The sequence below is a fragment of the Neltuma alba genome, unplaced genomic scaffold (genome assembly GCF_004799145.2).
Source record: "Neltuma alba isolate B1F8T4 unplaced genomic scaffold, ASM479914v2 tig00005440_pilon, whole genome shotgun sequence".
Taxonomy (NCBI): Eukaryota; Viridiplantae; Streptophyta; class Magnoliopsida; order Fabales; family Fabaceae; genus Neltuma; species Neltuma alba.
Genome location: NW_021634110.1, coordinates 4,467 through 20,178, shown reverse-complemented (window position 1 = coordinate 20,178; position 15,712 = coordinate 4,467). Strand labels below are relative to the sequence as shown.

General features: G+C 34.8%; 2 protein-coding genes across 2 annotated transcripts; both read right to left on the bottom strand.

Annotated features, from left to right (window-relative positions):
* Positions 1-3,494: 3,494 nt before the first annotated feature.
* Positions 3,495-4,154, bottom strand: LOC114747751 (uncharacterized protein At5g65660-like). The gene is made up of 2 exons (XM_028936093.1): positions 3,864-4,154; positions 3,495-3,762 (listed from the first exon to the last, which is right to left on the bottom strand). The coding sequence occupies exons 1-2, from the start codon at positions 4,098-4,100 to the stop codon at positions 3,601-3,603; spliced, it is 399 nt and encodes a 132-aa protein (XP_028791926.1). The 5' UTR covers positions 4,101-4,154; the 3' UTR covers positions 3,495-3,600.
* A 3,094-nt stretch (positions 4,155-7,248) lies between these two features.
* Positions 7,249-8,867, bottom strand: LOC114747753 (transcription factor bHLH93-like). The gene is made up of 4 exons (XM_028936095.1): positions 8,171-8,867; positions 7,900-8,058; positions 7,626-7,793; positions 7,249-7,540 (listed from the first exon to the last, which is right to left on the bottom strand). Exons 1-4 carry the CDS (start codon positions 8,783-8,785, stop codon positions 7,454-7,456), a joined length of 1,029 nt encoding a protein of 342 aa, XP_028791928.1. The 5' UTR covers positions 8,786-8,867; the 3' UTR covers positions 7,249-7,453.
* Positions 8,868-15,712: the final 6,845 nt, after the last annotated feature.

Here is a 15,712-nt window from a genome sequence, read left to right as displayed (position 1 = left end):
AGTACAACAAAAATATATTTATTTAGCCAAATTATGGACATAGTTGGCCCCAGTATGTAAGAGACGCAATCAAATCAACATCTTCATCAAGTATTAAAAACACATAGGCTATGATCAGGACCTACTTTGGTTGTTTATAAAATGATACATATGGCAGGTAAGAATACTAAGTAGTAATCATAGCTTTCCCCCTTTTTTCCTTTTTGGGATTGGCCAAATATAATTATAATTTGTTTTTGCCAGCGCCAAGCATAATTATAATGATTAGGCATAAGAGAAGAGAATGAAAATCTTTATTTTCAATTAATTAACTTTTCTGATGAAGATTTCAATCAAAAGCACATTGACGTAAAAGAAAGTGCATGGACTAAACTTTCTCAGCGAAAGTGAGGTGCTCCTCTGCAAGATGGAGGAATAGGCCTCTTTATTAAATTTAACAAGAACACAGTGTGAAACAAGGAAAATAAGAAAAATGGAGTTTGACACAAAACAAATGTATAAGATCACAATACTATTTCAGCTTGATGCGGGATCATTAGACACACAATCTGGACCTTGATCCCTGAGGCCGGCATGAAAAGTGAGGTGGCCAGGTAGGTTGAGCGTGCAAGGGTCCACTTTTATGGCCCAGACAACGATGAGCCTAACAAGCCCAAAAGCCCAGAGTCAGAAAATGCCCAATAGGCCTGAACTCAGCCATAAGCCTATACCTTGATTTAAAATATATGCATAGAACTCGCCATATTTTCATTGACCATGTTGGGATGGAGAGAAAATAGAGGAGGAAAGAAAATGAAGGGGGAAAATAGGAGAAGAAATGAGTTTTTCTTTGTTTAGATGAGGGGAGAAAAGTGAGAGGAAAGAAAAGTAGGAGAGAAAATAGAATGTGGGACCCACTTTATTTTCTCTCCAACTTTTCTCTTTACATATAAAGAGAAAATGAGAAGAAAACTCATATTCTCCATATGCTCTCTTCAAATTTAGTCCAATAATATCACATTCTATCTTTAATGCAAGTTTTTCTTTTTAATTTTACTTATGACTACTTTATAATTCAACAAAATTATCTCATTATATTGCGGCCAAAATCAAAAACTACACGAGAACTCCATTCTTTCACATTCAATAAACAATACAGGAAATTCACACAAATCTATATATATACATGATTTCTTCATCCTTTTCACCTTTTATATTGAATTTTTACTATTTATTAATAATATTAAATAGTACGTAATTTATTTATGTCATTTTATTATGCTTGATTTTTAAAAAATTATCCACTTTTTTTTTTTAAATTTGTAGCTTTAAAAAGAATTTTTTTACTAAATTATTTGTTTTTTACAATATAATCACATGGTAATAAATTTTTATCAAATAATTTGGTTTTAAATTATTTAATGATATTAACACTAATATGATTTTTTTATTATGATATTTAATTTAATTTATAACATGATATATTTTCATATAAGAATAATGGTCTTTTAGTCATTCATATATTTGCTTATTTTCTTTTCTTTCTATTTTCTCTTGTTTATCTAAACAGAAAGAAAGATAATTTTTTTCTAGTTTTTTCTTCTCTCTGTTTTCTCTCCTTCTATTTTCTTTCCTCCTAACTTTTCCTTCCATTCAAATGAAGCATAAGTCTTCCAACTAAAAAGATATTTGGATAGAAACCAGATAATGATTTTAAAGATAATTTTACGGTGTACAAAGTAAATATGTGAAGAAGTTTGTCTTGATCAAAGAAGTACTTTTAAAAAGCACTTCTAGAAATATCCAAATACCTCCAAAAAGAGACCTTTATATTCATCAACTATTTAGTGGAAGGAGCTATTCGAATTCTCTTTAGAGGCGCCTCCTATAAAAGAATACATATGCCTGGTGAAATAAAAGGCTAAAATGTGAGGAATACATATTTTTTTCCATTTATAAATTAAATTGTCTCTATTCGGATCATACACCCGCTGTGTTAATGGAAGAGATCAAACATTTGTTATATCTTGGTGAATTGGTCTGATAATAAATATGGGAATAAATTGTATACAAGGCTTGTCCTTGTTTAATTTGTTCTTCACCAAAGCGGAAAATCATCAATGACTAAACTACTTCGCTATGATTGCTCGTATTTGTGAATTGTGATATGAATTGTTGATGTTTGAGTTAACTTGTTGTGGGACTTGGGACTATTTTGATTTTAATAATGTCAAAATTGAATTTCATTCTATTATTTTTTTCTTCTTCTTTTGATAGAAGAGCTTGATGAATTTTGCTTTTACTTGCTCTTGTTAGGCACAAATATATCCATGTTAAAATCAATTTTATTTCAAGTATTGTCTGGTATCACCTTTCCCAACATGAATCCAAACCCTAATTTGTCATATTATAAGGAATTAACTCTGTCCGTTAGATCCAACTCCTATTAGTTACTCAAGCGAAATTAACTAGCCTAAAGAGACTAGAAGTAAGGAACATAGTTGCGGCTAAGACCATAATACTATTCAAGCTTTACATTATTCATTATTCATATTTGCTATATTGATTTTAATCCCCCTTCTCTTCAAAATTAACCGGGTGTGTTTAGTCTTGAATTTGAAAGGTATGGCAATCACAAGTCTCAAATTGACAGATTTTGCCCACTTTAGGGTTTCTGCGGAGTAAACTTATCATGAAGCATTTGAAATTGTGGTGAATTCGCCGGTACATCATCTGGTCAAGATGTGATTTTGACCAGAATCAACGTTTTACCAAGCACCCTGCATTATAGTTGCTGAAGATTCCAAATCAATTTCAAGTTTTAATGATGACAATGTCTTATTGGCCAGCGAGAATCAAAATTAGAGTAGAAAAAAATTATATTGTCAGTTCTAAATGAATTTCATATTTCACTGGATGGAGCAGTGGCCGTGGTTAACCATAAAAACATAACGCGTTGTTCTGTACAGAGAAAACAGGGTGATTGTTTCTCTTGCACCCACTACAGTCGACTTAGTTTTTTCTTTTTTGGTCTGGCCTAAAACTTGGATTCTGGAATTCAAACAAGTGATTATGGAAAATGATTCGTGCGAACTTCACAGATAAATAATCAGACTCATAAAAATTCTACCACACAGGTCCTAATCTTCATCAAATTAGTCTCCAATCTGATAACACCACTGAAAGCTCTTTTTCTTGCTTTGCCGCCATTAGTATTTCAATTGCGTATTTGCGCTCAACTCTCTCAGAAAGGCGACGTTTAAGTCTCGCATCAAAGAATTATATTGTGTATAAATATCTATAATTCTGAGCAATCAACCCAGAACTACAAAACAAACAGCAATAGTTTTTATTTACATAAAAGTGCTGTAAAGCTTGGCAAACGGAAAAGAGATCGAGGTAGATTTGGGGCAACATCATGTTGTTTCATCCACCCCATGACAATTTTTCCCTTCAGAAATTTTTTTTCCTCACTTCCTGCATTAACCTCCCTGCCTTGGTCACAGTGATCCAGAGCTATCTTACGGTAAAGCATGTGTAGAAGAACTCTTGGCGTTTGTTGGGCTTAATCTTTAAACTTCCGTGACCTATATCATCTTCAAGAAAATCCCGAGTCTGGATTCAAGCGCCACTGCAAAGATCAGTAGGATCATGTTTGTGAACTTGAATCGTAATCTTTTCGTGTTTGGGAGGATTACAAGGACACGCCATGGCTATGAACCTTGGAACCTCATCTCCTGGCATCAATACAGGCAAGCTCTGAACCTCGCTCTGTTTCATCACCTGCCACAAAAATCAACAACGTTTTTGTTTCTTTTTCTGGGCATGAACAAGAGATTATCAAGTAATAACCAATGATGATACTAAAAGGACCACGGATATACCACAGGAGGAGGCGCAGGTTTGTGGTGAGAGGAAGGTAAATCTGGAGATGAGTGAGAGTGATGAGTGGTGTAAATAAGGCCGTAAGAACGAAGCAGAGCTTGAATTTTATCCCAGTGCAGGCAGCAGCAGAAGAAGCAGCAAATGAAGAAGAACAAGGTGAAGAGAAGAGCCAAACCCAGAGGGAAGCCTATGGAGACTCTGGCCGATGATGTGTCGTCAATCTCCATCCTCCTCATGTCAAATGCTTGACAACAAGGCGTTAAATAAAAGAGGAAGATTCATAAAGGACCCGTTTGGAACAGCTTATAAATAGTTTATAAGCTGCCTTTCAATAGTGATTTACGAAATATGAGGTAAGTATGTGAGATGAATTTTATCTCAATTTACGTGAAATGTACTTAGGCTCTGTTTGGGTGCTCCAAAACCGTGGTTTCAGAAGTACTTTTCTGCAAAACGAGGTAACCTCCTCCACATATTTACTTCGTAATTCATAAAAGCACTTCTGAAACCATGGTTGTGTTTCTATCCAAACACCCCCTTATAAGAGATTTCTACTGCTCTGCCAAACGAGACCAAAGTAAAAGAGAAAAGAGAGCAAGGGAGTTGCTTTACATTGATGGCGCTGTTGCCTGATGTGATGACGATGATGGGGCACTATGTGGTTTAGTGGAGGTTTGAGTGTGACATGTTTATTTATTATTGAGTGTGCGTGTGTTTTGATGAGCGCGTGTGGTGATCAGGCATGGCAATATGAATGGTACAATTTCCGTTTCGTACGGAGAAGAAAAGAGTCTTCGTAGTCCTGCCTATGTACGACAGTTTTATATGTTTAGTTAAGGGGAAAATTTTGCCTTCTCTCTAAGGCTGGCTTGTCTTGCTTGTTAAGATTTTCATGGCCTAATGAGTTGGAGGGGAAGAGCCTTGGGGAATTGATTAGAGCTGTCTCTTTTAATGTATAGGAGGCAGATATCCACCTGAGCCTAATTAATTGATTACTAATTAGCTAATAATGGAACAGAAAGTACATGATGATAAGCTAAGAAAACAAAGCTAATTAAAGCCTTCAGAATTTGCAACAAAACATTCTCGTCAACTCTAAAATCACCTTCCCTGTCATTAAGCTATAAGAGGAAGATGAGAGGTGAATTAAATTGTCATAAACTTAAATCTCAGAAAACCAACTTATTAAAAAGAAAAATCTTTACTGAGAGTCAATATTCCTAACAGCTCCATATCAGGGCACTTAACTCGACCTTCTGTTGATAAAATTTTTTTATCATGAACACAAGTTCAAAAGGAGAGTATAATCCCAAAAGACTGACGTATAATGAGAAATAACTATTGACTTATAAACCACACCACACTTGTGAAGATCCTCGATACAAGACTCACACACTGTTTGGATCAAAGTTTTCCCACTTTAAACTTAAGTCTGCATAAGAAGGGAGCATATTGGGAGAATGGAATTGGAAAGCGGAACGAGTGATGTAGGAGCAGGACCTGCGTTTTGGCCTTGTGAAAATGGCAACATGTGTAAATGTGATGTTGGGTATGGTGGTAGTCACAAAGTGGTGGGTGGATGCGTGAGAGGTGAGACTTTTGACAAGCGCATAGCTTTCGGGGAAGTGGAGGGGTGTACAAGTGTTAAGCACGGCCACTTATAAAAAAGCCTCTCCTTCCTCGCCCCTTCATTTTGCGCCAACGTATCCTTTACTTCCCCAAATCATACCATTTTTTATTGCAAATATCACTCATGCCATATATTGCCTTTTGTTGACCTGAGCTTCTAATATTTAATAAATTAAATAAACCAGCAATTTTTTCATGCGCTGAGTGTACATTGAAATTAGGTCGTCATGGTCTATATCGATCAAGTTTGGGACTCTGAGGTGGAAAGCATTATAATCAGGATGCCCTCTTTGCTAAATAAAGCTTTTTGGTAGTGCTCCTTTCCATCGTCAGAATCCCATGGGCTTTTCATTTCTGCACAGAGACGCACCCTCTTTCGCTTCAATCAGGCAAAATGCGTAGGGAGAGAAGAGAAGGATATGTAGGGACCAATGGAAGAGAAAAATAATATTGAAGACCATGAATTTATAAAATGACAGTGAAGGATAAGGTTAATGAATAAAATACCCTCCCGTGATTAGAACAAATAGCTTAATTACAAAATTTAAAAGATTAATTAATTGCGAATGTTTCATGATCTATGGAAGTTTTTCAAATTTTAAAAAATTAATTATAAATTTGGCAACTCAATTGTAAATGCTTAAAACTTAAGTGCAAGATCCTACGAATTCATATGTAACTAAGTTTTTGGTATTTATAACCGAGTTTCGGATATGTATAATTTATAAAATTTTCATAATTCATAATATATTTACAATTATTTTTTTTCTGTGTTTACAACTAAATTTGTGAGATTTGCTCCAAATGGTATGGCATGGAGACTTTCCTTTGTATGGGGGGGGGGGAAGAAAACCTTTCTCAGATATGCTGGATGGTCGTCGCTAATTACTTTCGAAAAACTTATGGTTTTCGAATCCCATTTTACTAAATTTTTCTGTTCATTTCTTGCGGGTTTGAAGATATGTAAGAACTTGATTGAGCAACCCAACAATATAGCTGCAGTTCATCTTATAACTTTTAACTTGAGACCATGAATAATCATAACACCAGCCTCCAATAATTAAGATGGAACTGGCTGACGTTCAACCAAACGAAGGCCATACATCTCTAAGAAATGACAGTGCTGGCTAATTAAACTTGATACCATATCGAGTAAATGAACATGGGTAATTACGGCACATATGTGTTCTGATGTTGATAATGCCATTGTTTATGGATGAGTTACAATAAGTTTTGAAGTTCAGTTATAAGTAAGTTCCATTATGCCCGGTCAATTGTATTGGCTGTATCTTTGGAGTTGAGCTCACGTGTATACAGCTCCCGCATTTCTTGAGTCAGGTCTCGTCATATATAACTCAGATTCTAGCTAGTTGGGTCTTGAAGCTCACTGAATAATTTTGATGGCAACATACTGTTCAAGAATGTCCTTGCACTAAATAATAAGGGTGAAAAAAAAAAAGAAGGACGAAGAGCCACATGTAAAAGGGAAGAAGGAAAAAAATGGAACTTTACTCTTGTTACAGTATATGCAGATCATCGTGGCCCGTCCCTTCGCATATAAATCTCATAGTGCTAAACATAACGGAATTCACGGGCAATAACTATTTTTTTATCATTCATAAATTTCATCACATTCACATAAACAGATACAATTCGAATTCCCCCCACAGTCTTAGATTGAAATCATTGGCATGAGTCCTTCAAAACCACTGCCCAATTGACCAAAAACGGACGTATGAGAGAGAAAAGCCGACTAAAACAGAAGGCATTATGTTGCTTCTGATGAAGAAATGATGATCTACCATTTTTATGGATCAAAGAAAGAAAAGAATTCAATTAGCTATACCTTTCACTCATAAACCTCTTCGGAATCAAATAGTCAAAAGTCCCTTCTCCTAATGCATAAAAGCTATGAAGTCCAGTAGTTTCTGTCTTTCCTTTCTTCATATACTTCTTGTCCTCACAAACATCTTCCTCCATATCCCGCGCTTCTAAATAACGCTTGCTTTATATCTCCCGAACCCAGTATCGTCCTGTGCTCCAGTTCCTGTTCCATATTTAAATGTGTTACTGGAATACTAAAGGATGTTAAATTAAAGTAACACACGTAAATAAATAAGTAAGTAATGTACCTCTGAGCAAGAAGCCTGCATCGTGAAATCATTGAAGCAGCTGATAACACATTGCTGAATCTCAAGCCCGAAGGCTTCCAAGGTGTTCACTGCAGATAGCAACAAGCCTGGCTTCCCTGCACAGCATATTTCAACCCTCGTGTCCACATTCCTTCTCTCCACATCAAACTGTGATAAGTGAAATAAATAAGTTGGGATCTTTCAATGCAGATTTTGACTGCGTTAAAACTAAACAAGGATGTTGGCGGTGAATACTGGAACTAAAAGTCCGTACCTTGGGTGAATTTCTTGCTGTGATTTCATTTGGTCTCGCATCCTTCAAAACGCCCACCATGTTTGAATCCAAGTCTATTTCTTGCTGCAAATCTTTAATCTTCTCCAGAAGTTCTTTCATGTAGTCTATCGTGTCCCCAAGTATAGATGTTCTATCCATCTGTAAAGAACATCGAGCAAAAGCAATGATTATTAGTTCTGCAAAACGACACCAGTGGGATAATGCGTTTAACGAAAAATTTTGAACATTAGCTAACTTACTGCTCCCTCACCTTACTAATCTTGGGGACAATAGATCTTAGCATGGAGAGACGATCATTTAGCCTCTTTCTTCTCCTCCTCTCAGCCATTAGATTCTTGGAAGGCTGTCGCAGCAGTTTCTTGGCGGGTCGATTCTTTCCTTCCAAATTACAGGTGCCCATGTTGAAAACTGGCATTTCAGGAGAATGGCTGATAGGCTCTCTCTTACATGTCCTTTTAAGATCCAAACTCTGAAACTCTTCTCCAAACAAACCCTCTTCCTCCATCATGGACGAGAAGGGGTTATTCTCTTCTTGAACCGGAAAAGAAGGGGGGCTAAGTGAAGTAGTAGTATCGAGAGTGGTGTAGGGCGGTGACGAATCGATGATCTGGGGTGCAGAGAACTCATCAAGTAATGAGCTGTAGATTTCGTTGAAGGTACTATGGTTGTTGTAGTTTTGAGGTAGCTGTTGATCAGAGAAAGAATTTGGGAGAAAAGCAAAAGAGTTTGGATCAAAGCAGTCCAAACTATTATAAGCACTGGGGAAGAAGAACCGGTTTTCTTCATTTGGACTTGGAATTGTGTCCCATGCTTCTCTTCTTAGAGCTAGTAATTCCTCCAAGAAATCATATCCAGACACCTCCATTTCTCCTCTTGTCCTTCTCCTCCTCCTCCTCCTCCTCTCTCTCTCTCTCTCTCGCGGTCTGTGTTTCTCTGGCTATTGAAATTGCTGATTTGTCTAGGGAACACTATGAGAACACGCAGGGCCAAGTTGGAGATTTATAGTGGCTCAGGGTAGCGCTTCTGCCAAATTGATTAATATTGTATGCATTATGTATTACGTATTATTTTGTATCTATTAGCACCTACTTGCCTATGTCTGAAATGGAATCTGCTTTCTATCATCTCTCTCTCTCTCTCTCTCTCTCTCTCTCTTCGGGAAGGGTCGTTCATTGTGTCTTTTTCACCGAAATCTGAGCGATCATGAAAAAATTAAACCAAATATTTAATTGACAAACTTTCAAAGACAACTTTGACCCTCGCATCTGTGTGGAACCCAAAAGCATGGAGTTATTACCCTCGCCTTGGCAGGTTCTTTGTATGTTAAAAGCTCTCAGATATAAATAGTCAGGAAAGGAAGAAGTTTTTCTGAGTTGGGTCCCACCCTTCATTGCCACAAAACTTTGGCTTAGCTCACAAATTCAAATGAGTTGGTGATCTATTTTTGTTCCTTCTGCACTCCCACCTTTCCTATCCATTATACTTTAGCAACTTGTTCATGCTATCCCCTATACAAGAAAGAAAAAATCTACACAACAATCTATTTATATATCCTTCATTCTCAGCGTATAATAAGATTATATATATACATACACACAGCAATATACTAATAATAAAGTAAATTCATATATAAATGTACAAGGTCTGGCTTATGTATGTGGATTTTTCGTATAACGAATAAGCAAACAGTAGCGCACAAGTCAATTCTATAGATTTGCCTTTTGGCTCGTGTTGTGAAACCAATGGGGATCGACAAGTTGTCTTCTTGTAGGGCTCTCTGCTCTGTAGGTAGCTTTTCTGCGTCTCTTCAGCTCCTGTCGCTCCCACCTAGTAGAAGACAAAAAACACTAATTATCGTCGTTGTTGTTATTATCGCCGTTGTAATGATAGCGGTTTTTCTCGGTTGTTAGGGTTTCTAAAACTAACTACCACGTCTAGACATAAACCTCTTTCACATCCTTACAAATTTGACTCCTCCACATCGCTCTTTGAAGCACAAGCCTCTTGATTTGCACGTAAATTATGGACTGACGGAATCGATTCTTATTCTAGACCATACTATCTCATATCATTAATATAAAATAAAAGCTAATTCATTAATTTGAATAAATTAAAAAAATTAGTTAAGTTAACTATTTGTAATGAATAGGTGTTGTTTTTCTTAAAATACTATTGTTGGTCATGTGTATTAGCTAGATCTACCGTTTGATAAAACATTGGCTACCTTAGAAGGGAAAAATGGATAAATATAAAAGATAAAGTGGATTAAGATCTTATATTCAAGATCAAATTAAATGTCAAACTTACGCTTATATTAAAGATTGGAGGTAGTATTATTCACAAAATTAAAATCCAAGTGATTTCACAGGCGTTTTGGCCTTAGATTTTTTTTATAACATATACGGAGAAGTCTATCATCCTATACCATGCTAGGATCCCTGATTTGCAACATGAATATTTCTGACTATTGGATGAGCATCCTAATCTCTGAGATGTCATTGATATTTCTTAATGGAGCTATGGTTGTAGCTTTATTATTGGAGAAGAGGATAGAATTCTCGGGTTTCTCGGTGACGAAAACGATTCAAGGTTCTGATGTTTCTGAAAATGCCATTCTCAGGAAAAGATAAAACCCAAATTCTCTGTTTTTTTTTGGGAATAACTTCAACCTGGAGGAATCTGAGCCACGTGCTATTGATTTGTAGACTTCCCTAACAAAAAATCATTTCGCAAATTAATACTATCTCCACTACTCCTAAATACTTAATCAGGAAATAAATTAATTTTAAGTTATTTACAATAAATATATAAGTTAATTTTCATAAAATACAGTTTTTAATCATTACGATACTTAGATAAAAGTTCTCTTAACAGAAATGATCTATAAGAATATTTTAAATACGAAAGACAGAATAGGGTAAATTGAGATCATGTGTCTATAACTAAATTCAACCCTGAATTAGCTCTTATAATAATGATTTGAGTTTTTTTTACCAGCAAATGATTTGAGTTAGTATAATGCCAACCACATTATACAACAAAAAAAAATAAAAATAAAAGCCCCGTTTGTTCTTTTTTTATTTTTTATTTGGTTTCGTTTTTCATAGTTTCTTTAGGCTCATCCCAACCGTACTTGGTGTGTAAAACTGGGTAATTTTCCTGCGAATAAGTTAACATTTTCTACCACGTGCGTGGGGTTAAGTCTATATACTCACCTAGCTGGCATGTGAAAATGGCTTCATAAATACCGGGCATACAAGAATTGTTTAGGTAGAATATGTGCCTACAGGAATCACACTAGCTAGCCATGCATATATAAACAATTAGCCATGAATTTTGTTATATATTCATCTTTCCTCATATATATATATATATATATATAGATAGATAGATAGAGAGAGAGAGAGATAATCGTATTTTTATTCAGTAAAATGACATAAGTATATAGTAAATGAATCATATTCTAACACACACAGAGTTGTGCATAGTCGATAAATAGGAAAAGAATTCATATTCCACCTCGGAACGTCCCTTGCCTGCTACTTAAATAATGAACATCGTACGAGAAAATGACGGGCACGTGAAAAGTCCAATATGAGTGGTGGTTGTTTATTTATGCATAAAATATAAGACTAAACGAAATGATGAAAAGCAAGCTAAGGGAACCTGCTGTAGCAATAAATAACCAGGACACACAACGGATTTCACGAAAACTTTGTTGAAAAAGAGTATGAAATGATTAGATGCGAACTTGCTTTTCTGGAATTAATTTCAGCGCTTCAAAAAAAATTAAGTAAGGAAAGTGGGGAGTTATGTGATGCCTCTCGATTTTACCATGCATTTCATGTTTCGACTTTTGTTAATTAATTAGTAATAGTTTGGAATTTAAATGGTCATTGTGTTTTGTCTAGTTCGTGACTTTCCCGTAGCTTCCTGTGAATTTTCCTCAGCAGCCAGCTCCATTATTTGTTATAATGATTGTAATTAATGGGAGTCTTCAAGTCAATCATTTAACTCAACAGACCAATGCAAATATTTAACTAATCAACGGTAGGCCGGGCTGATAGTTCTCGGCAACATTCATTCTCTGGAAATAAAAATAAAAATAAATTACGTATCGTATAGTAATCCCCTGTAAGTGACAAAATTTTACAAATAAGAACAAGCCGATCTCCTAATAATAACTCAGTGAACAGACAGATTCTCACAGACGTGGACAAATAAAATAACAGCAGCTTTATTGAAAAACAAATTATAATTTGCCAGTTTGGATGGGCTGTTTTGTTTCAGAAGAATAACGCAGAAAATAAGGAACGAGAGAAAGAGAATGCAGGGTGTGTTTTTCAGGGAATCTCCTTATAAATTGCTGCGAGGAATATAATTCCGTTTTGTCATGTTAGTGATATTTAATTAAGAGAAGATTGATGACATTATATCCTTCAAAAACCACCAAAAGTTTCATTGCAGATTTTCATTAAGCCGACAACAAATGACTCATCGCTCAAACCCATAAACAGCCATTATACTGCTTTCCTCTCTCATCTCTGTCGCCTGTTCATATCAATAATATATATAGAGAGACCCTACAAAATGGAGGCTTTTCGAGATTTAATATTAGTCTATTTATATATAACTTAATGCCCACACATGCATACACTATTTATGTGCATGTACTCTCTCAAGAAGCCGCACACAGAAAACCATCTGCCAAATCCAATGTGGTTCCCCCTGTTTTTCTTTTACGTGTTAATTTTCAAATATGCATTATATTAAATATATATATAGTACATATAAGAGTATCTTGGACGTACGTGTCTTTTTCTTTGCCGTTATGACATTTAGTCATTTAGTTATAGAGTTTAATGTCATATTGTATTGTGTTCAATTATTAAGACACGAAATGAAGTACAAACATCAATTTGAATTGCTTGAAAGATGAAACAAAGTGCAGGTACATTGATCAGAGAGAAAAAGTTGGAAGGGTTGACGGACACATGAGGAAATAAGAATGATCAAGTAGGGGAAAAAAAATGAAGAGAAGACAAGATCGAAGAGAGCACGAGGAGCACAGTGGGAAAAACTATGGCTGGGACATTACGTGGCTGAAAATGGTCCGTACGTAGAGAGAGAGAGAGAGAGAGCATGGGCAGTTTCCTGGTGGTATTATTGAAACCACCTTTCACAGCCCACAATATCTCAATCAAATCCACCCTTCTTTCTCTGTTTTTTTTCCCCCGGTGAATGTCCTTTCTCTTTTTATATTTACATGCTTGCCTTCATTTAAAAGAAAATGATGGTATATTCAATTGAAATAATCCATTTGGCTGTGTCGTTTTATATTCCGAGACAGGTTATAACATAAGTTCCTCTGAAAACTTGTTTGGATTTATGATCAATAAATGTGTATATGCAAGCCGTCGAGACAAAAAAATTTTATATGAAAAGCTGCTTATAAACAGGTTTTAAGTCTGTGATGCCTAGACCGAACTTTACCATTAATAATCAGGGACTTGCTGCATACACACACATTGATATACGTTATAAGTGAAGATAAATTATAAATTTTATTTGACTTTTATTTTGATCCTAAATATAAGATTTTAATCGACTTTATCTCTCATATTTATTTTTTTTTTAAGTAGTGTTTCTGATAATGATAGTTCTAACCAATACACTTAATTAGTAAGAATATTTTAAAAAAAATAACACCTATTTAGAATAAATAACTAACTCAATTTATTTTTTTAATTTTATCAAATTAATTAATTAGTTTTTATAATTAGAATTAGAGGTGTTGCATGAATATAATGAACGGGGCGATGTGTGGACTCGGTCAATAACACCAAATCATTAAAAGAAACTTGGTTTTTTGAAACTTCACGGTTGTCATATCAGACAAGACTAAAATGTTTTGTCGTTTAGGCATTTGGGGATTTGCTGATACAGTGTTTTTTTTGGGGTGGGGGGGGGGTGTCCAAAGATAGGCAATCACCGTCAATGGGGGCCAACTAATGTAATGTTGACAGATCGATGCATTGTACCATGCATGGTTTCTGGCTTCTCATCACTTTATTTATCGGGAATTTCACTCATGAAAGTGGGGGCAATTAAACTGCATGAAATTTTTGCTCAAAAAAAATAATAAACTGCATGAAATATATGCGTCGTTTCGTAACCCAGCTTATCAGAATGGAGCTAGTGGAGTTTTAGTCTATAGGGTAATTAAATTAAATTAATAACGAATGCAAATACCTCAATTGCGCTTAAAATTTTATTAAGAAATTTTAGCTAACAAGAATTCAGATGTTCATTTTAATTGCTTATTAATTCATCGACACAAAATTTTAATTAAGAGCCTCTCACAATTTGCATAACTGTTAAATAAAACACAATATCAAATAACTTAACGCTCCCTATGCTCCTTAATATAGAAGCTGGTTAAGAATTTAATTTAATCATAAATATAAAATATTAATTATTTTATCTCTTATATTTATCATTTTTTCTTAACCAATGTCAATCAATTTTATCTTTTATATTTATTATTTTTCTTAACTAATACATCTAACTTATCAACTAATGTACATTGTAATGTTACACATAAATATTTTAAAAAGATTAGGTCATACAAGTTATAATTAATTAATTGATTTATCTAATTTTATCTCAGTCTATCCAAATTAGCTTAGTAGTACTTATATTAAGAAATAATAACACATTTATACACCCATAGCCCACCCAACTCACAATTTGAAGAAATATTGAGTTTGAAAACGATATAAGAAACAGGGATACAGGTGTTGGAATTTCGTGCAGTCAATGGAACATGACGCCACACGTGAATTCCCAACTTGTTGTAAGAGAACAAAATAGTCTTAGAAACAGGTACATATGTGTTGGAATTTCGTCAATACATGTGTCCGTGCAATTCAAATGGATTCAGTGGTTGCCTTTTGCCATGAAATGGTCAATTGTCAAATTAAACGAAGGAAACTTTCGTCGTCGTCTGCTTCTTCTTCGCATTCTCTCCATTCTTTTATAAATTTAACTAGAAAGCAGAACACCTTTGCATTGCTGCACTGGGATGATTTAAAATCCTACATTTAAAATGTTTTGTTTGGTTACATTGTATAAATAATTTTAAGTTAGACAGGCAATTTTATCCCTAATATCAGTGTTCAGATGCATATTACCTTCTCAATTTTTTTAGTGGTATAATTTTATTAATAACTTTTTGGTGCAATTTTATCGATAATTTGTTTTAGGTGCAATTTTTTCCCTGTTTTTATTTTTCATGTACTAGAATAAAAATATCATGGGTAGAATTGCACAAAAAAATTATAAGTAGAGTTGCACCACTAAATATCAGGGTATTGAATGTGCATGAGAAATAATATTAGATGTAAAACTGCACCATAATAATTTTAAATTCCATTCCTTTCTTTCGACTCGAATCTTTGGTGCATGGAAGAGAACGGTTTAGCACAAAAAAAGATACGAGGGCGAGACATCGAAAGGACGAAGGCGAAACGGGAAGAGGAGGCACGAGGGTTGAAACGAGAAAGTGGACGGTTAAAATTCAAAACATATAACTCAGGTAGATTTAAACACTTGAAATTCTAAATGATTTGTGATTAAAAAAATTATTGAATTTGATCCAAATCTTCAAGTTTTTGTGTCTCTAGATAATGGATTTAGTTTAAATCAAAATCCAATTCTTCTCACTAATTTCTGCAATAATAAAACGAGTCATATATAAAAAAAAATTGGGCCATAATAATGATAGGTTTGC

What these genes read in the sequence shown, in the direction of transcription:
- LOC114747751 (XM_028936093.1), bottom strand. Translation starts at nt 4,100, where the DNA reads ATGAGGAGGATGGAGATTGACGACACATCATCGGCCAGAGTCTCCATA. An exon ending in AACCTGCGCCTCCTCCTGTG is followed by an intron (nt 3,763 to 3,863) that starts GTATATCCGTGG and finishes TTTTTGTGGCAG; the next exon opens with GTGATGAAACAGAGCGAGGT.
- LOC114747753 (XM_028936095.1), bottom strand. Translation starts at nt 8,785, where the DNA reads ATGGAGGTGTCTGGATATGATTTCTTGGAGGAATTACTAGCTCTAAGA. An exon ending in TTGTCCCCAAGATTAGTAAG is followed by an intron (nt 8,059 to 8,170) that starts GTGAGGGAGCAG and finishes TGTTCTTTACAG; the next exon opens with ATGGATAGAACATCTATACT. An exon ending in TGCAGGCTTCTTGCTCAGAG is followed by an intron (nt 7,541 to 7,625) that starts GTACATTACTTA and finishes AATATGGAACAG; the next exon opens with GAACTGGAGCACAGGACGAT.